This window comes from Heptranchias perlo, chromosome 18, assembly GCF_035084215.1.
Source record: "Heptranchias perlo isolate sHepPer1 chromosome 18, sHepPer1.hap1, whole genome shotgun sequence".
NCBI lineage: Eukaryota > Metazoa > Chordata > Chondrichthyes > Hexanchiformes > Hexanchidae > Heptranchias > Heptranchias perlo.
Window position 1 is genome coordinate 43494634 of NC_090342.1, and position 26836 is coordinate 43521469.

The 26836-nt window shown below is 46.1% G+C and overlaps 1 protein-coding gene across 4 annotated transcripts in view; it reads right to left on the reverse strand.

Annotated features, from left to right (window-relative positions):
* The window catches only part of iqub (IQ motif and ubiquitin domain containing), a 75171-nt gene that overhangs the window by 47299 nt on the left and 1036 nt on the right, over positions 1-26836 (reverse strand). For 2 of the 4 annotated variants that reach the window (XM_067999810.1, XM_067999812.1), the window contains exons 2-4: positions 22881-23077; positions 20162-20278; positions 12679-12780 (exon numbers count right to left, since the gene is read on the reverse strand). In XM_067999810.1, coding sequence (XP_067855911.1) covers positions 12679-12780; positions 20162-20278; positions 22881-23073 — 412 coding nt within the window. In that variant the 5' untranslated portion in view covers positions 23074-23077. Of the gene's footprint in view, positions 1-12678; positions 12781-20161; positions 20279-22880; positions 23078-24407; positions 24429-26586; positions 26680-26836 lie in introns of those variants that run through there. The other 2 variants (XM_067999811.1, XM_067999813.1) reach the window with 2 other exon arrangements.

A 26836-nucleotide genomic window follows, 5' to 3' on the forward strand; every position in this document is an offset into this window, starting at 1 on the left:
TGGCAATCCTGGCAGACAACTGAAAACGCGCAGGAGAATGGTGCATAGCTGAAATGCTATTACTAAAACATGAGGGGAAACATAAATAAGCAAACCATCAAGAAGTTCCACAATAGAAACACACTGTGATGTGAGGATATTGGTTGACTACACTTACAAATAAAACTCTAACCAATAATTTAAACAAAAACTAGTAAAATTAGTCCAACACTATTTTGGTGGTAAGTTTGTATGCATCAAATTCTATACGTTCAGTAGTTAGCATTATGTGTAACTTTGATTTTCTGGTCTAACATATTGGGGACGTCGGTACAGGAGTAGGCCACTCAGCCCCTCGAGTTTGTCCCACCAACTAGATCATGGCTGATCTATACCTGAACTCCATTTATCTGCCTTTGCTCCATATCCCTCGATAGCCTTGTTTAACAAAAATCTCTCTATCTCAGCACGCACAACCTTTTGGGGGAAAGAGAGTTCCAGATTACCCTTTAAGTGGAAAAAGTGCTTCCTGATTTCACTCCTAAACAGCCTGGCTATTATTTTATTATGCTCCCTTGTTCTGGATTCCCCACCAGAGGAAATAGTAATCCTGTACCTACCCCAACGAATCCCTTCATCATTTTGAAAATCTTGATTTTCACCCGAACACTCTAAACACAAGGGAATAGACAGCAAGTTTATTCAACCTGCCTTCATAATTTAACACTTTAAGCCCAGTATTATTCTGGCGAATCTGTGCTGTACCCCCTCCAAGACTAATATATCTTTCCTGAGCTTCGGTACCCAAAACTGAACGCACTACTCAAAATGGGGTCTAGCCATGGCCCTGTACAACTGAAGCATCACTTCCTCTCTTTTGCATTGCAACCTCCTTGAGATAAAGACCAACATTCCATTAACCCTTTTGATTACTTTTTGTACCTGCACACCAGCATTTAGTGATGTGTGCACAAACATCTAAATCTCTTCGCTTCTCCACAGCTCCTAGTCTCTCACCATTAAGAAAATATTCCAATTTGCCTTTCTCAGATCCAAAGTGGATGACCTCACACTTCCTCATATTGAACCCCATCTGCCATAGTTTTGCCACTCGCTTAGTCTGTCTATGTCCCTATGTAACTTTGTGCTCCCATCTACACAATTTATTGTGCCTCCTAACTTAGTGTCATTTTCAAACTTGAATATACAACTCTCTATTCCTTCATCCAAGTTATTAATATATAGCTGAGGCCCCAGTACAGATCCTTGAGGAACACCATTGTCACATCCTGCTACAAGGGTTAGTGGCAAAACAAAAGAACAAAACAGGAAAAATATGTTTTCAAGTATAATGCTGGAATAAAATTGAACAGAAAATGTGGCAAACTGTGGCAAACCAGGCACCTTGGTGGTGCCGGGGGCTTGATGTAATTCCACACATTGGGGGAATTTTATGATACCTGAGGCCAGGTATGTTCTCATGGCAAGTTGCTCAAGTCATTCTTGCAAGGTCACAAAACAACAGAGAAATGGTCTTCACAGTCAGGGAATGGTGCACATAAAAAAAAGTTAAGTTGTACAATAAACTACCACAACATTTCACAACATCGACGTAGTACACTGTATTCACTACAGAAATAATGGCTCACAACTCTCACTTGTGAGATTCTGTAATTTGAAAGATAACTTGTAAAGTTGAACAATTCAATCAATTTTTTTTTGTTGGAGGTTATCTACAATATTTATGTATTTTTCAACAATTGATGTCAGTGACTGATTTTAATCTCTAGTCACATCTTGCCAATAACTATGAGGTTAGGCATCAGCAATACTGGTCCTTTCCATGCTGATCCAATGAAAAAACACTTTGTACCGGCAAAGATATTTCACTGGTAGCTGCTGCAAACATTCTGTTAGAATCCACCAAAATACTTTCCATAATTCAGACAACTTTTTTAATACTCTCTTGAGTACAATGCCAAAATGTTTCCTTTTTCTTTTCAGTATAGTTTATTTATTTCTATCTTGGTAGGTGCACAATCCTTAGAGGAATCTTTCTTGTTCTGATACTTGGGATCTGAAAGCAGTGCAGTCACATTAATTAAGAATGGTTGACTCACTCGAATCTTAAAGGGTTGGCCAAATTATCTATTCAACATGAGGTCTTGGGCTGGATTGAGCCTCTTGCTGGGAGATTGTTTAGTTGGAAAGGGAAGAATCTGTCATAGCAGAAACTCTTAAAAGGCTGCAGCAGCAATGTAATAGTGAAATGATTTCTTTCTGCACCAAAAAAGTATCAGGAAATATTTCTAGTTTCTTAAAAATGATAATGCCCACAACAAATCCCTCATTTATTAACGCAGTTGTGGAGCTGCTCTTTCAGGAAGTGGGCAAAAGGAAATTTGCCCCATTTGGCATTGAAGGGCACCTTTGCTTCTCTCTCCCATCCACCTTAGCAAGAGGTGAAACAAAGGGTCAACACAGAGACCAAAAGCAAATTACTGCGGACGTTGGATATCCAAAATAAAAATAGAAAATGCTGGAGAAGCTCAGCACGTGAGGCAGCATCTGTGGAGAAAGAAACAGAGTTAACCTTTCTGGTCGTAGACCTTTCGTCAGAACTGGAAGATGTTAAAGGGCCCGATATTAGGAGGCAGGCAGGTTGGCAGCTGGGGGGGGGGGGGGTCGACTGGGCGCATGGGTAACATGCCCAGTGAAATCGGGGTGCTCCTCACGCAATCGCAGCGTAATCGAAGGCACTTACGCGTGCTTCCGGGTTTCTTGTTCTTGACCTGCGCAGCGGGCGCACCGCGCGCACCGCGCACCCGCATCACAGGCTGTCAGCAGGAGGAGCCCTATTTAAAGGGGCAGTCCTCCAATGCTCCTCCTGCAGCAAACAACCAAATTGTCAGCATGGAGCAGCCCAGAGGCAAGGCTGCTCCAGCGGATGGGAGGAAGTGGCCTGCCTCTGTCACCAAGAAGGTCTGGCTTGAGGTGGCAGAGGAGGTCACCAGCAGCAGTAACATCTCCCGAACTTGGGTCCAGTGCAGGAAGCGCTTTAATGACCTAACCAGGTCAGCCAAAATGTGTATACTTACGCATTCTCCCACACTCCGTCTTCTACATCACCTCCACCACCACAAACTCCTTCTGCACTGCCACCACAACACTCTCGCATCACTCTTCACATCCACTCAACCATCATCCTCACCTTGCCTGCACTTACTCACCGCCCCAGTTCCCATTCGAACACTACCACAAAACCCAATCCTTACACAATTTCATGGCTATGTCTCACATGCACCCTCCCATGCATCTCCCTCACAGTCACCTCCACCCACACCATTGCATGCAGCGGGTCACTATGCAACCATCACTCAATCATGCCTCTCTGTGTTTTGCCTTGATAGGAGAAGAGATGCCAGAAGGCCCAGGAGAGGGATGATGGCGAAAGGGGACATGGAAGTGGGGACGCCACTCAAAGCTCTCCCACGTCTCACCCGTTGCCCCCCTCTCAACCAGTACCCGCAGTGTTGCCTCCTCTCCAGGTGCAGGTGGAGCAATCTTTGGAGGGGTCCTGAAGGGCACCAAAACAGAGAGGGTGTCCACGCAAAGCATCTCATCGGTCAGGGCACGGACAAGAGCAACCTGCCACTACCTCTGCTGAAGCACCATGAAGGGGTTCCCGTAAACGTAAGGCAAAGGTTTTGTGAGCACAAAGGGGATGCACAAGGGTGTAAGACAAAATGTCATGTTTTTGATTTAGTTTCGTTTGTTTTGAAAAAAAACACAAAAATTTGTTATCACCACTACTGCCACGTCTTTGCAAATCTTGTCTGGTTTGTGCAATAATTTCCTTTCCTGAGGATCACCATGAAGACCCACACCTGATGCCACCATTGGGTCACTGCAGAGTAGGTGTAGGTATATTTGCAGGGTTCGTTTGTGCAGACGGCTGAGAGATGTCGGCGATGTGCCCGGTGGCACCCTGGAAGGATGCGGAGGAGAAGTTGTTGAGGGCAGTGGTGACTTTGACAGCGACAAGTAAGAAGATGGTGCTCGGGCCAGCCGGGAGCAGCTCGGCATGAAGGAGGCTGCAGATGTCCACGACTACATGTCAAGTGACTCTGAGCCTCCGTGTGCACTGCTGCTCAGAGAGGTCCAGGAAGTTGAGCTTCGGTCTGTAGACCCTGTGGCGAGGGTAGTGCCTTCTGTGACGCATCTCTCTCTGCGGTTGCCCTTCCTCCTGCTGTGCAGGTGGATGTGTCGCAGCACTGTGTTGTGGAACTCCACGTGTCAGAGGTGGACGGCGAGGCTGGTGATGCTGTTCGTCCTCGGAAGAGGTTATGACTGCAGCTATGGTGGCCCCCATCCAGAAGATGTACGTATGAGGGGGTCCACAAGGTAGGTAATGAGTCTGCACACCAGGGTTGAGGTTGCAAGTTTGTGATTTTTTGTGTTAGGAGGAGGGTGGTGCAGGCCAAACTTTGTCCAAAGTGACAGAGTGGCCTTCTGCAATGAGTGAGGGCCTCCCCCCCACCTGTCAAATGGATCTTTGCAGCTGCCACAGGCTGGTGGCTGCGACACGTCCATTTCAACTGGGAGTGTTTCCCCCAGTACGGGAAACACGCTCAGTTGACCTGAAAATCCCACCCCTCCTAAAATATCCTCCAAATCAGGTCTCCTAACGACCTGAAGTATCAAATGAATTGATTTAAGGGGGATCCCACTTTAATTGCCGGCGCGAGTCCAGCATGCGGGGGCTGCGCGCGCATCTAGGCGCGTCATTGGGGAACCCAGAAGTGGGCGGGTTGGAGCCGGGCTCCGGACCCACCCCGGGAATCCCCAATTTTTGGAGCCCCCCCCCCGCCACAAACGCACCTGCTCGGACATCTGAAAATCGAGCCCAAAGTTTTTAACCAAGTTCAGAACCAGGGGAAGTTGTAGGGGGGGCGGTGGTGGAGGGAGGGGAGAGGAGGAAAGAACAAAAGGGAAGGTCTGTGATAGGATAGAGGGCAAGAGTGATTAAATGTCAAAAGAGATGATGGTGCAAGGCAAGGAAGGTGGTAATGGGACAGGTTAAGAAACAAAAGATTTCAGGAGTAGCTGTAAATGGCAACAGCAGAATGTACTGTCTGAAAAAATGGGAGCAGTGGTTATGATCGGAAGTTATTGAAATTAATGTTGAGTCCGGAATGCTTAAACAAAAGATGAGGTGCTGTTCCTGGAGCTTACATTGAACTTCATTGCAACAGTGCATGAGGCCGAGGAGAGAGAGGTCAGAGTGGGAGTAGGACAGGGAATTAAAATGGCAAGCGACCGGCAGGTCAGGGTCACGCTTGCGGACAGAGCGGAGGTGTTCAGCAAAACGATCACCCAATCTGCATTTGGTCTCCCCAGTGTAGAGGAGACCGCATTGTGTGCAGCAGATACAGTATATTAAATTGAAAGAAGTGCAAGTAATCCACTGTTTCTCCTGGAAGGAGTGTTTGGGGCCCTGGATGGTGGGACGGGGCAGGTGTTGCATCTCTTGCGCTCGCACAGGAGGTGCCTTGGGGAAGAGAGCAGGAGTTGGGTTGATGGAAGAGTGGATCAGGGTGTCGCAGAAGGAGCGGTTCCTTCGGAATGCTGAAAGTGGAGGGGAGGGGAAGATGTGTTTGATGGTGGGATCGCGTATTCTAGTATTCTATTCTTCACCACCTGGCCGTCCAGTTTGTAGCAGTTACATCCAACCTTTCATAGCTTCACATGCATGCTCACGCTGCAGCAGGGCAAACATTCTAATTGCAAATTAAAACTGGAACTATTGGCACATTATCATCTGTACAGGTAAGCTCACAAAGCAATCTATCCACAATATCTGGCAGCTTGATGCATGTTCATTTGCTCTTGCACTAACTGGGATGCAGGTAGACACTTGGGTGCTACTCTATATGCTGTTCCAACACTTAACTCTACTTCTCTGCTTTCAGGACATGGTGGCACATAATAGGAGGAAGCAAGGTTGCACAGCACAATGGCCATGGAACTTTAAACCTTTCAGTTCATTCAAAGAAACCATTCTTGATATCCTGGGACAGGAGAACATGGAGGGTGTGGGGAAGATGAAACCAGAGGCTTCCCTCAAGCTCAGGGCTGGTACCATTCTTTTCCTGTTATACACATGTACCTCCTGTTTCTATAGGTGATCTCCAAGAACTACTGTAACAGAAATGAAGCAAGCTAGCACCTCATAGCACCCTGCATCACCCACTCCACCAAATAACAGCACAGATACATCCACCCTGGGGATTTAGTCAGTTTGAGGAGGGTACACTGGAAGAATCATCGAGCAAAAGTCAACATGAGCATGGGATGGTGACAGGAGGCACAGGAGCCTGTTGGCTGGAGGGTCAGCTCACATCCTTCCTCGGCTTCAGAACCATGGGGCCCGATATTACCATGGCGGCGGGGGGGTAGATTGGGCGCGTGGGTAACGTGCCCGGTGAAATCAGGCTGCTCCGCACACAATCGCAGACTGATTGGATCCACTTACCTGTTCTTCCGGGTTCCCCGCTGCTAAGCTGCGCGGCGGGCGGACTGCGCATGCGCAGCATAGGCTGTCAGCTATAGGAACCCTATTTAAAGGGGCAGTCCTCCACTGACTGATGCTGCAAGAAATAGGAAAAATTACAGCATGGAGCATCCCAGGGGAAAGGCTGCTCCCAGGTTAATGATGCCTCGCTCCAGGTATCATTGGATGGGGTGAGGAGGAGGGGGAGGACAGAGATCTTCCCCCTGGCGGGCGGGAGGAAGCGGCCTGCCTCTGCCACCAAGAAGGCCTGGCTCGAGGTGGCAGAGGAGGTCACCTGCACCACCAACATATCACCCACCTGCATACAGTGCAGGAGGCGCTGCAATGACCCAAGGAGGTCAGCCAAAGTGAGTACACTTACTCATTCCCCTACACTCCGTCTGCCACATCACTGCCCCCACCCCACATCTCCTTCTGCACTGCCAACACTATTCTATCACATCACCCCTCACACCCACTCAAACCTCATCCTCATCTTACCTGCACTTACTCACCTCACCAGTACTCATCCCGCCACTACCACTCAACCCAATCCTCATACAATCTCATGGCTCTATCTCATACTCACCCTCTCATGCATCTCTTTCACGGTCAGCCTCACTCAACCTGCCACTACCTGTGCTGCAACCACAGGGCATGCATCACATATGTGCAGTTGGAAGCGTAAGGCAAACGTGTCGTGATAATGAAGGGGATGCACAGGGTGTTTGAGGGTTTGTCATGGTTTTTACTTATATTTAATTTCTGATCAACTCACATTACATATTAGATTGGCACCACTATTGCCACGTCTTTGCGAATCTTGGCTGGCTTGTACAATAATGCCCTTTCCTGAGGATCACAATGAAGACCCACAACTGATGCCACCCATTGTGTCATTGCAGAGCGGGTGTAGGTGTATTTGCAGGGCTCTTTTGTGCAGACGACTGAGAGACGTCGGCGATGCGCCCGGTGGCACCCTGGAAGGATGCGGATGAGAAGTTGTTGAGGGCAGTGGTGACTTTGACAGCGACAGGTAAGAAGATGGTGCTCGGGCCAGCCGGGAGCAGCTCGGCATGAAGGAGGCTGCAGATGTCCACGACTACATGTCGAATGACTCTGAGCCTCCGTGTGCACTGCTGCTCAGAGAGGTCCAGGAAGCTGAGCCTCGGTCTGTGGACCCTGTGGCGAGGGTAGTGCTCTCTGCGATGCATCTCTCTCTGCTTTTGCCCTCCCTCCTGCTGTGCAGGTGGATGTGTCACAGCACTGTGTTGTGGAGTTCCACGTGTCAGAGGTAGACGGCGTGGCCGGCAAGGCTGGTGATGCTGTTCGCCCTCCGAGGAGGTCATGACTGCAGCTACAGCGGCCCCCATCCGGACGATGTACATCTGAGGGGGTCTGCAAGGTAGGTAAATGTGTCTGGATATCGGGGTAAGTGTGCATGTTGGTGAATTTTGTTGTTAGGAGGAGGGTGGTGGAGGCCAAACTTTGTCCAAAGTGACAGAGTGGCCTCCTGCAATGAGTGAGGGTCTCCACCCCACCCCCCCGCCCCACCTGTCAAACGGACCTTTGCAGCTGCCACAGGCTGATGGCTGCAACACGTCCATTTGAACTGGGAGTGTTTCCCCCAGTACAGGAAACAGTCTCAGTTAGTTGCAAAATCCCATCCCTGCTAAAATAACAGGTCAATCAGGTCTGTAAACAACCTGAAGTACCTGTTCAAGTACTTTAAGTGGCACCCCGCCAGCTTTAATTACCGGTGGGAGTCCCACATGCGGGGGCTGCGCGCGCATGTGAGCGCGTCAGTGGGGAACTCGGAAATGGGGCGGGTTGGAGCCGGGCTCCCGACCCGCCCCGGGAATCCCCGATTTTCGCAGCCCTCCCGCCATGAATGCACCTGGTCGCGGGTTCGAAAATCGAGACCATGGGGTTTGAGGCTCACAGGACCTGCATTTAAAAGTAAGGCTGCTACAATCTGACCATGAATGTTTTTCGTAGTGATTTGAGAATGTGCAAAATACGCTGCAAAGTCTAATGGCAACTATGGAGTCCACAACCTCCATCGGTGCACTCTTAAATAACCACTAATATCAATTACAATCTACCACGGGACTTCTGCAACAGAGTCTCAGTAACAGAGATCTTTTCCATGGTGAAAGTATCTTGAGAGTGCTCACACTGCCGTTTTGGAGGCCTTGACTTCCGGTTTCCAGGAAGCTCGTTTATCTGGCTTTAACATGTTGAGGAATCAGATAGAGAGCCTCTACATAGGGTGTCTCTGCCCTTCATCTTGCCAAGATTAGTGGACAGGGTGAGGGAGTGCTCAGTGGGAGGGAATGCCTAAAGTAGGCACAGATGAAGCTGTTGTCTCTCAAGGTACTACTACATAAGAACATAAGAACATAAGAAATTGGAGCAGGAGTAGGCCAATCGGCCCCTCGAGCCTGCTCCGCCATTCAATAAGATCATGGCTGATCTGATCCCAACCACAAATCTAAAGAACACAAGAAGTCGGAGCAGGACCCGGCCACATAGCCCCTGGGCCCTCTCCGCCACCCACAGGGCATTGACCGATCCGAACTCAGCTTCATGTCCAATTTCCTGCCCGCTCCCCATAACCCCTAATTCCCTTTCCTTCTAGGAAACTGTCTATTTCTGTTTTAAATTTATCTAATGATGTAGCTTCCACAGCTACATCTAGCACATCCAGCTATGCTGTTTAAATGACAGTAGATGTGCTGGAAAGTAAGGACTCTTACAACACCAGGTTATAGTTCAACTGTTTTATTTAAAAATCACAAGCTTTCGGAGGCTTTCTCCTTCGTCAGGTGAGCGAGTGTGGGATTCCATGGAAGGTTACCGCATTTATATTCAGAGAACAATACCTGGTGATTACAGATAATCTTTCCAACTGCCCGTTGTCAAGGTAATCAAAGTGTTCAGACAGAGTGATGTTACCTACAGGACCACCGAATACACAAACGGCCAGAACACAAAACAGAGAGAGAGAGGGAGAGAAACATCCGAAAGGAAGAGAAAGACAGAGAATGACCCGTTGTGTTAAAAACAGATAACTTTTTTTTGCTGGTGGGGTTACGTGTAGCGTGACATGAACCCGAGATCCCGGTTGAGGCCGTCCTCATGGGTGCGGAACTTGGCTATCAATTTCTGTTCGACGATTTTGCGTTGTCGTGTGTCTTGAAGGCCGCCTTGGAGAACGCTTACCCGAAGATCGGTGGCTGAATGTCCTTGACTGCTGAAGTGTTCCCCGACTGGGAGGGAACCCTCCTGTCTGGCGATTGTTGCGCGATGTCCGTTCATCCATTGTCGCAGTGTCTGCATGGTCTCACCAATGTACCATGCTGCGGGGCATCCTTTCCTGCAACGTATGAGGTAGACAACGTTGGCCGAGTCACAGGAGTATGAACCATGTACCTGGTGGGTGGTGTCCTCGCGTGTGATGGTGGTGTCTGTGTCGATGATCTGGCATTCTTGCAGAGGTTGCCCTGGCAGGGTTGTGTGGTGTCGTGGACGCTGTTCTCCGGAAAGCTGGGTAATTTGCTGCGAACGATGGTCTGTTTGAGGTTGGGTGGCTGTTTGAAGGAGAGTAGTGGAGGCGTGGGGATGGCCTTAGCGAGGTGTTCGTTGTCATCGATGACATGTTGAAGGCTGCGGAGAACATGGCGTAGTTTCTCCGCTCCGGGGAAGTACTGGACGACGAAGGGTACTCTGTTGGTTGCGTCCCGGGTTATTCTTCTGAGGAGGTCTATGCGATTTTTCGCTGTGGCCCGTCGGAACTGTCGATCGACGAGTCGAGCGTCATATCCCGTTCTTACGAGGGCGTCTTTCAGCGTCTGTAGGTGTCCATTGCGTTCCTCCTCGTCTGAGCAGATCCTGTGTATTCGCAGGGCCTGTCCATAGGGGATGGCCTCTTTGACGTGGTTAGGGTGGGAGCTGGAAAAGTGGAGCATCGTGAGGTTGTCCATGGGCTTGCGGTAGAGTGAGGTGCTGAGGTGCCCGTCTTTGATGGAGATTCGTGTGTTCAAGAAAGAAACCGATTCTGAGGAGTAGTCCATGGTGAGCTTGATGGTGGGATGGAACTTGTTGATGTTATCGTGTAGTCTCTTCAGTGATTCTTCGCCATGGGTCCATAGGAAGAAAATGTCGTCGATGTATCTGGTGTATAGCGTTGGTTGGAGGTCCTGTGCAGTGAAGAAGTCCTGCTCGAACTTGTGCATGAAAATGTTGGCGTATTGGGGTGTGAATTTGGTCCCCATGGCTGTTCCGTGTGTTTGGGTAAAGAACTGGTTGTCGAAGGTGAAGACATTGTGATCCAGGATGAAGCGGATGAGTTGTAGGATGGCGTCTGGAGATTGGCTGTTGTTGGTGTTGAATACTGAGGCTGTTGCAGCGATGCCGTCATCGTGGGGGATACTGGTGTAGAGTGCCGAGACATCCATCGTGGTGAGAAGTGTTCCTGGTTCAACTGGTCCGTGGGTGCTGAGTTTTTGTAGGAAGTCTGTAGTGTCACGACAGAAGCTGGGGGTTCCCTGTACGATGGGTTTCAGGATGCCCTCGACGTATCCAGAAAGGTTCTCACACAGGGTTCCGTTGCCTGATACGATAGGACGTCCGGGTGTGTTGGCTTTGTGTATCTTTGGGAGGCAGTAGAAGTCTCCCACGCGGGGAGTACGTGGGATGAGAGCGCGTAGGATGCTTCGAAGGTCTGGATCGAAGGTCTTGATCAGTTTGTTGAGCTGGTGGGTGTGTTCCTTGGTCGGATCTGCGGGTAACCGTCTGTAGTGTTCCTGGTTGTCCAGTTGTCAGTATGCTTCTTTGCAATAGTCCGTTCAACCGCGCAACAATCGCCAGACAGGAGGGTTCCCTCCCAGTCGGGGAACACTTCAGCAGTCATGGACATTCAGCCACCGATCTTCGGGTAAGCGTTCTCCAAGGCGGCCTTCGAGACACACGACAACGCAAAATCGAACAGAAATTGATCGCCAAGTTGCGCACCCATGAGGACGGCCTCAACCGGGATCTCGGGTTCATGTCACGCTACACGTGACCCCACCAGCGAAAAAAAGTTATCTGTTTTTAACACAACGGGTCATTCTCTGTCTTTCTCTTCCTTTCGGATGTTTCTCTCCCTCTCTCTCTGTTTTGTGTTCTGGCCGTTTGTGTATTCGGTGGTCCTGTAGGTAACATCACTCTGTCTGAACACTTTGATTGCCTTGACAACGGGCAGTTGGAAAGATTATCTGTAATCACCAGGTATTGTTCTCTGAATATAAATGCGGTAACCTTCCATGGAATCCCACACTCGCTCACCTGACGAAGGAGAAAGCCTCCGAAAGCTTGTGATTTTTAAATAAAACAGTTGGACTATAACCTGGTGTTGTAAGATTCCTTACATTTGTCAACCCCAGTCCATCACTGGCATCTCCACATGCTGGAAAGTAGGCATTCATCTGTATGATCCTATTTTGCTGGTCATTGACCACCTGCACATTGATAAAATGTAAGTCCTTGCAGTTCATGAAGGCTATAGCATTGTTCAAGGGGCCTGAATGATGGTACAGTACTCATATGACCAATAATACAATGGACTTTTGGAATCCTACAATGTAATGAGGGAAGGAGGCAGTATTTTTTTTAAAAAGGACTATTTGTTAGGGCATCAAGTTAAAACAAAAGATATCACAATGAAATATGCTGCACTCACTTTGAAGATACTGGCTCACAACCCTTAACCAATGAAATTCTCAAAGACCACTAGTAAAACTGAATAATTTAGCAATACTATAATGCAAATTTCTTTTCCATCAGTGGTCAACATTACCTGCAGTTTAAGTAAATTTCATAAGAACTGTTCACAAGGGCACCCCTATACATTGTTTCAGGTTGCAATAGTTTTAGACTTGGGAAGCTGTCTAATATCATGTTCTACAGTTACACAGCATTTTACAATACCATTTTAGTTAACATTTATTCATTCGGATGCAATGAAAGGAGAGAAAATGGGAGAAAAATAAGTTCCATAATACCAACACAAAGTACTGCACTCAATTCAGAGGCACTCGCTAACAATCTTTCATTTCAAAATGTCACCAATTTGAGAATATTTTGTCAGATATCAACATTACCTATTTGGATAACACCAGCAAGATTTTGTGGCATGGCCTTTTGTGTTGTATCATCCTTTTCTTCCTCAGTTTTCTTTGTTGAAAGTTCATCAGTTGGAGTATCTGCAAATGCAGGAAGGTGCTCAACATCATCATGTACAATTTCAGGTGGATCGGAACAAATACATAGCTGTTCGAATGCTATTTATTCCTGATAAAATTGTTGTAACCACGAGAAAATGATTCAGTAGCACAGAAAGTTGATGTGCACACTGTCTCGTGGAGGGCTAGGATATGTGTTTGTGCCCAGCAAGGCTCGCTGGGGGAGGTGGTAAGCTGAAGCCAGGAGGCTTCCCATACGTATTCTACCTACAATTTACAAAGAGGTAGTTTATCTACCTGCTTAGGTTCTTACTTGGTCTTTGAATATTTCTTTCAGCATTCAACAGTACCTGTGGCTTGAGCCATTTGACATGGACATTAACATCTTTCTTGGTCAGTCTTTTAAGTTGGGGTAATTTCAGGTGCAGGAAGTTGCCCAACATTATTTTCCACAGTGACAGGGCTTTCTACTCTACCCTATTAATTTATATTGATTTCTTCAGGTGGCAACATTAGAAGAGAAAAAGGGAGAAATGTCAGTGAAATAAAGGGGATTTGTAGAAATGCAAAGTTGCTGGAATTAAAGCATTTTTAAAAAATTCAATGGCAGCAACAAATTTACTTAGTCAATCAGCGCAGTACCATGGAATAATAGTAAATGTGTGCCTACAATTCCAAACAATCTCCTCATATTGCCAGGTATATTCCCATAGCAAGGAAATAAAGGTCAGCAGGCAATACTCCTTAGCACACACTTGTCCATCTTCTAGCAGCTAACTATTAATCAGAATGGGTAAAGGAATGGAAATAAGTCACCCACACAGAGAATGGTGCGTAACATGGGGTACCAAAAGAAAGCAACAGGGAAAATTGCAGAACAATGTGGAAAAACATTAATGAAAAAAAATAGGTTCCACAGCAGCAACACAGTACATTTAGAGACCTTTAATTTCAGGTTTTACCAATTTCCATTGGTAAATTCCAACATTTATTTTGAGTGGTGAAGCAGTAAAAATTGATTGCTCCTGAAAAAAATCCACTGAAATTTTCCATTATTTTCTTACCAAAACTCAGGTTCAGAGGTGCACACACATTTGCAATTGTAATGTCAGGATGCAAGTTGAAGAGTTTTGATAATGACTACAACTATGTTATTAACAAAATGGATACACTGCATACAATATTGCAATATACTTTTTGCACAAACTGCAAAATTAAATTTTACATTAACTATTGCACATTTCAGCCAAACTTGAAAAATATTTTGGCTTCATGATACCATGATGATTTTGCAGTGTAGTCGGCCACAAATACTATAAATGTATTTAACTGCTAAAACAGCTCGACAGTATTTTGTGATCATGGAAACATATTACATTACTTTCAGAACTACCAATGAGGACATTAAAAAGTATTGTCCATGAATTGAGTAGATGATTGCTGATTGTCATAATTGTGCCTGGTTAGTCTTTTGCTTGCTTTCTTGAGGTTTAATGATGTTCAAAACAAAAACTGATTTTCTCAAAATGTATCCTTTTGTGGGGGGGTAGGGGCTCTAATTTCTTTCCACTGATTTTCTCCTGGATTTTGATGCTAAAAAAATGAAAAGCACCCGAGAAAAAACAGGTTTTTAAATAGGCAATAAGAACTGATTTTAAAGATCTTTAAATATATTGCACTCAAATCAAAGACACTAGCACATGACTTCTGCTACTAAAATGTCACTAAGTAACTTGAAAGATAATGAGTAATCCTGGAAAGAAATGGTATTTTTCTGGATATGAGCACTAAGTTACATTGTGAGAATGTCAATATTACCTGGTTTGGTAATATCAGCATGATCTGGTGACATGGCCTCTTGTGTTGTAACATCCTTTTCTCCCAATGTTATATCTATTGTGACTTCATCATTTGGACCTTCCCCAACATCGTGGCCTACAATTTCAGATTCTTCTATTCCATCAAATGAATTTGAGAAAAATTAGGTTGTACAAGTAGAATAAATGTAAACAATTTTACAACACCAAGTTATAGTCCAGCAATTTTATTTTAAATTCACAAGCTTTCGGAGGCTTCCTCCTTCCTCCTGACGAAGGAGGAAGCCTCCGAAAGCTTGTGAATTTAAAATAAAATTGCTGGACTATAACTTGGTGTTGTAAAATTGTTTACAATTGTCAACCCCAGTCCATCACCGGCATCTCCACATCATGAGTAGAATAAATGCATAGCTGTTGAAAGCCATTGAGTTGGGGCAAACATAATCTAACCATATAAAACCAGAGTGATTGATTAGCATGCTGGGTTGCTGTACGCCTTGTCACAGGAACTGACAGGATTACATACATTCCTATTGAGTTGTAGGATACATATGGGTTCACAAGTCTCTTCAAGCTGATTTGCCGATCTCAGCAGGATTGTTGGGGAAGGTGAAGAGGTCAGATATTTCCCCACATAAAGTATGGGCAAATTGGCAAATTAGTCTTCTTGATCCACTATTGTGCACATTTTACATGCCAGCTGCAAAAAGGGAAAAAGTCACCATGTTGCCCTGTCATTTGTGAGATAGGTTGTCTACCCCTGTTCTCCTATCCACATTCCCCTCCTTCCTGGACCCTCCCAACTCCACCCCCTCCCCTCTGCTTTGTCCCTCCCTTTTCCCTGCTTGGAATGCCATTTCCTTTGGTGGGGGGTGGGGGGGGGGTGGTGGAATTGTCTAACAACATCAAACCAAAAATAAACTTATCATAGGGAGGATTAGTATGCACAGTGAATTGGCGTTGACACTCAGATCGATTCCTCAACTGCTCTCCTCGTCAACCTCCCCAACTTCAGTCTTCATAAACTTCAGCAAATCCAGAACTCCCCAGCTTGTAGCTTCTACCGCACTAAATCCCGTACACCCATCACTCTCATGTCACCAAAGGCTGTCTGTGCTTCTACAATTTCAGAATCTTCTACTCCGCCAAATTAATTTGAGGAAAATCAGGATCCTTGTCCTCATATTAAATCGCAATGGCTCTGCTCCTCACTATCTTAATCTTCTCTGGCTATATATTCCTGATTTGTCCTCTGCTTTGTTGACTCAGGGGGCTCGATGTTACCAGGCCTGCGGGTTTCCGGCGGGTTGGGTTTCGGGATCGTGGTCAACACGCTCGGTGAAATTAGTGGGTTGCCCGCGCGATCGTAGCAGGCAACACACTAATAGGAATCAATTACCTGCTCCTCCGGGGTCCACGCTGCTGGTCTGCGCGTCAGGCGGGCTGCGCATGCGCAGTACGATCTGTCAGCTGGAGGCTCTCTAGTTAAAGGGGCAGTCCTCCACTGACAGATGCTGCAACCAATGGAACAAATTGCAGCATGGAGCAGCCCAGGGGGAAGGCTGCTCCCAGTTTAATGATGCCTCACCCCAGGTATCATCAGATGGGGTGAGGAGGAGGGCGAAGACAGAGATCTTCCACCTGGCGGGCGGGAGGAAGCGGCCAGCCTCTGCCACCAAGAAGGCCTGGCTCGAGGTGGCAGAGGGGGTCACCTGCGCAACCAACATATCGCCCACCTGCATACAGTGCAGGAGGCGCTGCAATGACCTCAGTAGGTCAGCCACAGTGAGAACACGAAGTCTTTCCCCTACACTCCATCTGCCACAACACTGCCCCAACCCCACATCTCCTTTGACACCGCCAACACTACTCTGTCACATCACCCCTCATGCCCACTCAAACCCCATCCTCATCTTACCTCCACCTAACGCGCATCAAGGTAGATAAATCTCCGGGACCTGATGAAATGTATCCCAGGACGTTATGGGTGGTTAGGGAGGAAATTGCGGGTCCCCTAGCAGAGATATTTGAATCATCCACCGCTACAGGTGAGGTGCCTGAAGATTGGAGGGTAGCAAATGTTGTGCCTTTGTTTAAGAAGGGCGGCAGGGAAAAGCCTGGGAACTACAGACCAGTGAGCCTGACATCTGTAGTGGGTAAGTTGTTAGAGGGCATTCTGAGGGACAGGATCTACAGGCATTTGGAGAGGCAGGGACTAATTAGGAACAGTCAGCATGGTTTTGTGAGAGGAAAATCATGTCTCACGAATTTGATTGAGTTTTTTGAAGGGGTAACCAAGAAGATAGATGAGGGCTGTGCAGCAGACGTGGTCTACATGGACTTCAGCAAAGCATTTGACAAGGTACCGCATGGTAGGTTGTTACATAAGGTTAAATCTCATGGGATCCAAGGTGAGGTAGCCAATTGGATACAAAATTGGCTTGACGACAGAAGACAGAGGGTGGTTGTGGAGGGTTGTTTTTCAAACTGGATGCCTGTGTCCAGCGGTGTGCCTCAGGGATCGGTGCTGGGTCCGCTGTTATTTGTTATTTATATTAATGATTTGGATGAGAATTTAGGAGGCATGGTTAGTAAGTTTGCAGATGACACCAAGATTGGTGGCATTGTGGACAGTGAAGAAGGTTATCTGGGATTGCAACGGGATCTTGATCAATTGGGCCAGTGGGCCGATGAATGGCAGATGGAGTTTAATTTAGATAAATGTGAGGTGATGCATTTTGGTAGATCGAATCGGGCCAGGACCTACTCCGTTAATGGTAGGGCGTTGGGGAGAGTTATAGAACAAAGAGATCTGGGAGTACAGATTCATAGCTCCTTGAAAGTGGAGTCACAGGTGGATAGGGTGGTGAAGAAGGCATTCGGCATGCTTGGTTTCATTGGTCAGAACATTGAATGCAGGAGTTGGGATGTCTTGTTGAAGTTGTACAGGGCATTGGTGAGGCCACACTTGGAGTACTGTGTACAGTTCTGGTCACCCTATTATCGAAAGGATATTATTAAACTAGAAAGAGTGCAGAAAAGATTTACTAGGATGCTACCGGGACTTGATGGTTTGACTTACAGGGAGAGGTTAGACAGACTGGGACTTTTTTCCCTGGAGAGTAGGAGGTTAAGGGGTGATCTTATAGAAGTCTATAAAATAATGAGGGGCATAGATAAGGTCGATAGTCAAAATCTTTTCCCAAAGGTAGGGGAGTCTATAACGAGGGGGCATAGATTTAAGGTGAGAGGGGAGAGATACAAAAGGGTCCAGAGGGGCAATTTTTTCACTCAAAGGGTGGTGAGTGTCTGGAACGAGCTGCCAGAGGCAGTAGTAGAGGCGGGTACAATTTTGCCTTTTAAAAAGCATTTGGACAGTTACATGGGTAAGATGGGTATAGAGGGATATGGGCCAAGTGCAGGCAATTGGGACTAGCTTAGTGGTATAAACTGGGCAACATGGACATGTTGGGCCGAAGGGCCTGTTTCCATGTTGTAACTTCTATGATTCTATGATTCTACTCACCTCGCCAGTACTCATCCTGCCACTAACACGCGACCCAATCCTCATACAATCTCATGGCTCTATCCCATACTCACCCTCTCGTGCATCTCCCTCACGGCCAGCCTCACTCAACCTGCCACCACCTGTGCTGCAGCCACAGGGCATGCATCACATATGTGCAGTAGGCAGCGTAAGGCAAATGTTTCGTGAGCATGAAGGGGGTGCACAAGGGTGTCGGAGGGTTTGCCATGGGTGTTACCTATATTGAATTTCAGAGCAACAAACAGCACACGTTATATTGGCACCACCACTGCCATGTCTCCGCGAATCCTGTCTGTTGTGTCCAATAATGCCCGCTCCTGGGTATCACTATGAGGACCCACCACTGATGCCACCCATCGTGTTACTGCAGAGTAGGTGCAGGTGTATTTGCAGGGCTCTTCCGCGCAGACCACTGAGAGACATCGGCGGTGTAGCCGGCTGCACCCTGGAAGGATGCAGAGGAGAAGTTGTGGAGGGCAGTGGTGACTTTGGCAGCGACAGGTAAGCACTTGGTGGTGGGGCCAGCCAGGAGCAGCTCGGCATGAAAGAGCCTGCAGATCTCCACGACTACATGTCGAGCGAATCTGCGCCTCCGTGTGCACTGCTGCTCGGAGAGGTCCGGGGAGCTTCGCCTCGGTCTGTGGACCATGTGGCGAGGGTAGTGCCCTCTGCGATGCGTCTCTCTCTGCGGTAGCCCTCCCTCCTGCTGTGCAGGTGGGCGTGCAACAGCACCGTGTTGGGGGGCTCCACGTCTCTGCGGCCGACCGCGTGGACTGCGAGGCTGCTGGGGCTGGTCATGCTGTTCGTCCTCCGAGGGTGTCCACGCACCACCCATCTGGCAGGTGTTGGTCTGAGGGGTTGTGCAGGGTAGGTGGGTGGTTCCTCGGACGGGGGCTGCGGTTTCGTGTCGGTCTGTCCTCTGGCTTGGCGGGGGGTGGTGGGGGGCATGGGTTGCCCTATGTGACGCGGTGGCCTCCTGCGTGGGTGAGGGCTCTCCCCCGTGGAGTGCACCTGGGCAGCTGCCACAGGCTGCTGGCTGCAACACGCCTGGTTGGAGAGAGACTGTTTCCCCCAGTGTGTGAAACAGTCTGCGATGCAGGTAAAATCCCACACTTCCTCTTTTGACAGCTGATTCAGCTCATTAACTGACCTCAACAAGCAAGGTAAGTACTCTCAAGTGGAACCCCGCTGGCTTTAATTGCCTGCGGGATTCCCACCAGCGGGGGCCACGCACGCAGCCCCGCACGTCATCGGGGAACCCGGAAGTGGTCGGGATCGCGGCGCGATCTGGTCACGTGACCTCATATCGGGATTTTCGGGGCCCCCCCGCTGGAAACCCGCAGGAAACCCGACCCTAAAATCGAGCCCAGGGTTACTCCTTGTTCTCTGTCCCTCTTCTCCACCAAGGGACACTGCTCTTTCAGTCATAATACCCTTGCCCTCTAGAATTTGCACAAAACAACTTTGTTATCTCCCTCCCTACCTTAAAAGGCCTCCAAATAACCCATCTCTTCAAACAAGCCTCAAGTCTACTCCATCCTCAGCCAAACAAAAATAATTGAATGACAGCAGCAAAAGAAATTGGCAATTGATTGCACAGTGGCACCTCTAGTCAGTGTCATAGATTTGAGCCCATGATTTCACACAAGCTCCTCATGTTGGCCAAAATTTGGGAGGGGGGAAGCATCGGAGGAGAGGCCTACGACCTACCAAAAAAATCAGGTGAGCTACTTTGGGGTGCACTTGTGCATCTACTGCAGTTAGTTACTACACAGTAAGGGTTAAGACCTGGAAACAAACCACCTATCCACAGATGAATGGGGTGTGGTGCAAGACATGTGGGTTCCAAATGGACAGTTGGAAAAATTACAAAACTGTGGAAAAATATTAATGAAAACAAGTTCTACGGCAGCAACGCAACATATCTGCACTTAGTACCAGCAGGCCAGCACACAACCTTTCAACTGAAATGTCACGGTGATTTGAAAGATAGGACTTTACTAGTCAATGAACACTAATTTTATTCTATCAACAATACCTGTAGGTTTGATAATATCAGCAACCTCTGGTAATTCAGCCTCTTGTGATGTTTTATTTGCTGTTTCTTCATCAATCAGAGTAACTGCAGATGCGGAAGATTCTCCTACATTTCTTTCTATTCCAGCAAATCAATTTATGTTTGTGTGTTGATGTTGAGGTATGGAGGTTAAAAAAAGAGAAAAAAATAGGTTATCATACATATAGTTGGAAGAAATATATGGCTGTTGGCATGCAATATATTTGGGGAAAAAATTGTCCAACCACATCAGAACAAAATAATCCAGTGGCACAGTAGTTTGGCATACACACTGGCATGGTGCATGTATTGTCCTATTTAGTGACAGAATATGTATCGGTGCTCAAATTCACCAACATGTTGAGTTCCTGATCTCAGAATGAATGTAAAAATATTTAATACAAATGATATCATACAGTTAGGCCAAAAGTCTCCTTGTACTGAAATTCTATGATTCCACAAAAATGATACCTTGTACAGTACAAAAAATTTATCTGACATTATTTCAATATCTCATTATTTCAAAATCTCAGTTTTTAGACTAGATATTCTCGAGTTCAGTGTCACCAGTCACTCCCATATGTCTACTTACCATCCAAGGTGCTCCTTTTTCTGCACAATATGTAGTTACACAATAGCATGACCCAGGAATCATAACAAAGAATACTTACTCCATAACATTGGCTACTGAAATATAAAACGTGCTGCTGTATAAATTCTCCTTTCTTTACAGACGTGGATTCAATACAAACTCTATCGAGATGAGGCATAGACTTTGGATCCATGACTAATTTACATAAGATACACAAACATACATATATTTCCCTACGCACCTTGGTTTATGAAAACAATAAAGACGCAATTTACTTTCTTTCTTTCCAAACATGGGTCCTAAGACAGAAGACCATTTATTCTATATTCAAGGCTGATTGTATATTCAAGGCTGAGATTGATAGATTTTTGGACTCTAGGGGAATCAAGGGATATGGGAATCGGGCAGGAAAGTGGAGTTGAGGTTGAAGGTCAGCCATGATCAGATTGAATGGCGGAGCAGGTTCGAGGGGCCATATGGCCTACTCCTATTTCTTATGTTAACTCTTTGGTGCTATGTTTTCATAGGCTGTAAAATACAGTCTTTTTCTGCTAGCTGCAAAATTATAAAAAAAACACTGTGACAGAGGGAGACTGCCTTTGTGAACTGCCCCCTTAAGTCTGTGCAAGGGGGAGGCTCTGCCCACTGACCTGTCAATCACAGTGGGCTTCAGCCAACCAATTCAGCAAGGGACTCAGAAATACATATCAATCGAAATTACTCCCCTTAGATGAGAACTCAATCTTTGAATTGGGATCAGGAAGCTCCCAAATGTTTGCTTGGCTAAGCCCTCCACTGTGTGAATGAAATAATAGAGAGACACCCTGGACCATTAGGTATTGCAAGGAGCCATCTTCACATAATCAGATATTTGAGATTGTACATAACAAGCCTTTTTGCATTTCCTTTCTCTATTACTTCCAAAATGTAATGCTTCATATTTTTTTCTATATTGAATTGCATCTGCTACCAATTTGTCCAGACTTCTAGCCTATCAATGTCTTCCTACTGCTTTCATAGTCCTCGTCACAATATCCCATACCATCAGCAAGTTGGTGCGAAGAGCAAACTTTGATATTGTTCCCTCTAGTTGGGCAGATGCTTCAGTTAAATGCGACTGAAATAAGACAATTTTTCATATTAGCTAAACCTTTGGGCCAAAAGACAATAAAGCTCTATATATCTGCTATAGCCAATGAAAACCAAATTTTAAACCACCTTATTCTGTCCATCTAAAGGCATATACAAAAGGCAATACAGCAATTTTCACCAACTGAAATAAGACAAAGTTCTGCTTTCCTCACAGAGCCATCCCATGTGGCTCTCATGCACCTCCTAGGGGATGAGAAATGGTTCACTTGATTCTGTCCCTTGTCGGGGAATAATACATTGCATCAAACGGCCTAAAGGAAAGTGAGGAGAAATTAATTGAAAAAGCAAAATGAGGCTTCATATCAATTTAAAAACAAACCTAAGGAATCTTTTGTTACTCCAATGTAATATTTATTGTGGCGGTACTAGCACTTACAATATTAATGTTCTATCCAGTAACATGAAGGATGACAAGTAAAATTGAACAAATCAGTAGTTTTTTATTGCTGACCAATGAATTAAATTCCTTTCGCAGTCTTTGCAGCAGCAGGAAGGTACATGTTTTCACTCATGATTCCCCATTGTTAGCTATGCTATCGAGGGGCAAGAGGGCATCATGTGGAGGCCAATTATTTCCATAGATACACCATTAAGGAGAAGAGTAGGATAGTAAAAACACAGCAAATTATCTGCAGGTTGCATGATATTGAAATATAGGAACAGAAGTAGGCCATTTGGCCTGGTCAAGCCTGCTCTGCAATTTTGTAAGCTATGGAAGATCTATTCTTTTTATCTCATTTGCGCACCCCTTCTACGTATTTCTCAAGGCGTTTATTTTCCAAATATCTATCTCCTTTTTAAATAATTCAATTGATTCTGCACCGCAGCAACGTAACATGCTATTATTATCACAGAGATTGTTCCTTGAAAAACTAAGTAATTTGAAAGCTGAAAAACAAGTAAGTATTTTAGTAGTAAGTAAAAATTAAGTTTAAGAGTTTTTATATTCAATTTTACCTGCAGGTGACTCAACGGTAATATAGTTTATAGTCACTGTTGTATCAGCTATTCCATCGGCTGGCTCTTCAGGAGGACCCTCTGCTGACACTTCATGAACAGCTTTTGTGGGTTGATCAGAAGGGTCCTCCTTTTTCTCAGATGCATTGCTTTGTTCTTCAGTCTCCTGGTTGTGGTTTTCATTTTCTGCCATTTGTCTGCACAAAAAGAAAGGTTAAATCCTTATGACAACTCTTACATTCTTTCAAGTACTAAGTGCAGCCCAATTTTTTAAATATAATATGTACTGCCTTAGAATAAACTCGTCAATTCATCTATTGGCACAGTGCCTTTAAAATGTAGGAAACAGGAACTACTTCCCCAATCCAGACATCATTAACAAAATATTTCCATTGGGATGAAATTCTGCAAGGCCTATTCTAGGCATGAATCTTCTTCTAAATGAGTTTCATACATTACAATGGTGACTATTCTTCAAAAGTACTTCACTAAAATACTTCATTTACTTCGGTAAAGCACTTTGGGCCATCGTGAGGTCGTGAAAGGAGCTATATAAATGCAAGCTCTTTCTTTTCTTCTTTGCTATTCCCTTTCAAAGCTAAAGGCATGGATGTTTGCAGCATTGCTGTCTCAAGTTAGTGTGCAGATGTGTCACCAGTGTGGTAGGGTCAATACACAGGAGGGACCATGTAAACCACTTCAAACATGATATTTGGCCAGGCCAAAATCCTTACTATATGTACAAGATATTTTTGTTCTGAAAACTCTGCTTTTAAAGCTCCTGATTGTTTTTGAGGCTAGTCTCCCAGTCTAGGTTTGGATGTCATACCAAGAAAAATATTTATTCAACTAATAGAATGCTTTAAACTTGGTCTCCTCGTTACTTTCTAAAGAGCAGGGAAGCTAGCGCTGAAATCAGGAATTTGACATCAGCAGCCAGGAGGCCCCAAAGCCTAAAGATCTGCTTGGATAGTAGAGAAAACATAACTTCGGGCTCCTCTTTAGCTGAGCTGCCTAGCCACCCCATCGGAGGGGGTTCCCGCTGCAAACCTAAAGCCATTTTTTGCAGCACCCTTGGACTTGTGGCCATGAGGCATCCAGATACAAGAAAAACAAGTCAAGGAAAGTCCCCTCTTCCCTCATATACATGCCGTTGCCGGGCCTGCACCTACTGCCGGCACAAGCCCAGCTCCATGCCCCCGAGGAAGCCTGAGAAATAATGGGGCACGGCAAAGGGGGCAGAGACTCGATGTTATAGGGCTCTGCCCCCTTATTCCTAGCCTTTGTGCCAGGGAATAAGTGCCCCCAGGAGCAAAGGTTAGGAAAATTAGTCTCTAAGTTTCACAGCTGCAACACAGCTTGGAGTTTAGGTGGCATGATAGCCATCATTTTTGTTCTCACATAACTCTGCCCCCATCTATCTATAATCTATATTGTCAAATCCATATATCTACACACGCTGCCTGCCTGTCACTCTTTAGCTGTCACACCATGGCAAGTATTGGAAAACTACAAATGAGAAATTACCAAGGATCTGCCAAACAACCAATCCTTGGTGATCAGTCAGGTGAACCTACCAATGAAAGGAAGTCAAATAAATCAATCTGTTCAAAATACTATCTGAATTTTTTTTGTTGCCAGTTTTGTTCCTCAACCAGCCAACTAAACAAACATTAAAAAGTAAAAATTGTAACCTAACATGAAAAAGTTAAAAAATTTCAAAAAATATTTCAACCTATGAAATTGTTCAACTCCTATTGTAAATGCATGTATTATGTTTTTGCACCATCACAAGGCCTAACTTCTGTCAAGATATAGATTTAATAGCACTAACAGAAACTTGGTTGCAAACTGGCCAGGCGTGGAAAATAGACATGTTAAGTCGTTGATATTTTCAGGAGGGACAAAATTGGCAAGGAAGAGGGGCAACACTGGGGAGGAAATACATGCTGTAGAGAGGACTGATGTACACCAAAAAAGAGGTTCAGACAGATTCAATATGGTTAGAGATCAAATATAAAAAGAAGCGATTATTACATTGGTTGCACTATAGACCCCCTTACTGGGGAGGGAAATACAAGAGGAAATCTGTAGGTAGATCAGACAGATGAGTAGGAATAAGAAAGTTATTGTTCTAGGCAATTTTAATTATCCACCCCTCGATTGGGACAGGTAAGGGAAAAATGGAGAAAGAGGAATGGAATTCCTAAAATGTTTTCATGACTCCTTTCTCAAGGACTGTGTTCATATGCCTACAATTAAAGAAGCATTGCTAGATCTTATGGGTAACAAAAAAGATCAGGCAGATGAGTAAAATGTGAGATCAGGAATTGTGACCATAATATGATACGGTTTAAGGTCCAAATAGAATGGGAAAAAATTAGTACAACACAGATTGAAATAGGGCAGATTATAGAATGATGGGGAGTGAGCCAGCTGAGGTGAGGTGGAAGAGAAATTGGCACACATGACTATAAATCAATAATGGGATAATTTTTAAAAGGAGATTGCAGAGCTGCAAAATATATACCATTAAAAAAGAGACTACTTTAAGTTTCAGAATGCCGTAAAGAGGTTAGAAACAAACTAAAACTGAAGAGGGCATACTGGTCTATAGGTAGGATAAAAATAAAAATGAGGAAGTATGAGAAAATAAGGAGAGGTTAAGAGATAACAAAAGCAACAAAACAGTATGAGGAGAGAAGCTCAAAAAAATGTTAAAAAGAACAGTGAAAAGGGAATTGTCAAATGTAAGGTGGGATCTGAGAGGAGACGATAATGAGTTAGTAGAGGTTAAGTTAAAATGGGCGAGGATACTTAACAAGTACTTTGGGGCCGATTTTCGGATGGCCGAGCGGGTGCGTTGGGGGCGGGGGGAGGGCTCCGAAAATCCCGGAGCGGGTGCACAGCCCGGCACCAACCTGCTCACTTCTGGATTCCCCAATGACGCGTTCAGATGCGCGCACAGCTCCCGCATGCGGGACTCCCACCGGCAATTAAAGCCGTCGGGATGATAATTTACATTGTTATTTAGGTAGTTGAGGTACTTGACAGACCTCATTGGCTGGAGATTTTGGCAGGGGTGCAATTTTGAAGGATCCTCAGTGTGTTTCCCGTGATGTGGGAAACACTCCCTATTGGAGCAGACGTGTTTCAGCCAGCAGCCAGTGGGAGATGCAAAGGATTATTTGACAGTTGGGGGGAATACCTCATTTAGTGCAGCAGGGCACTCTGTCACTTCAGACAAAGTTTTGGCTGCAACATCTTTGTCTTTCTGCTCAAAATTATTAATTTATACCCTAAACGCTGCAGTGCAAATACATTTACCTACTTTGCAGGCCCCCTCAAACTCACACTGTCAGGATGGGGGGGGGGGGCGCCATGGCTGCATTCATCACTTCATCCGAGGACGAGCAACATCACCAGCCTCGCCAGGCATGCCGTCCACCTCCGCCATGTGGAGCTCCACAACACAGTGCTGCGCCACAGGCACCTGCACAACAGCAGGGAGGGCAACAACAGAGAGAGTGGCGTCACAGGAGGCACTACCCTCGTCACAGGGTCTACAGACCGAGGCTCAGCTTCCTGGACCTCTCTGAGGAGCAGTGCATACGGAGGATCAGAGTCAGTCGCCAGGTAGTCGCGGACATCTACAGCCTCCTTCATGCCGAGCTGCTCCCGGCTGGCCTGAGCAGCATCTTCTTACCTGACGCTGTCAAAGTCACCACTGCCCTCAACTTCTTCGTCTCCGTATCGTTCCAGGGTGCCACCGGGGACATCGCCGGGGTCGCTCAGTCGTCTGCACACAAGTGCATAAGGCAGGTCACCGACGGCTTGTTTCGCAGGGCCTCGCACTATATCAACTTCCCCATGGATGACCTCAGGCAGACGGAGAGGGCAGTGGGATTTCACGCTGTGGCTGGCTTCCCACAGGTGCAGGGTGTAATCGAGCACCT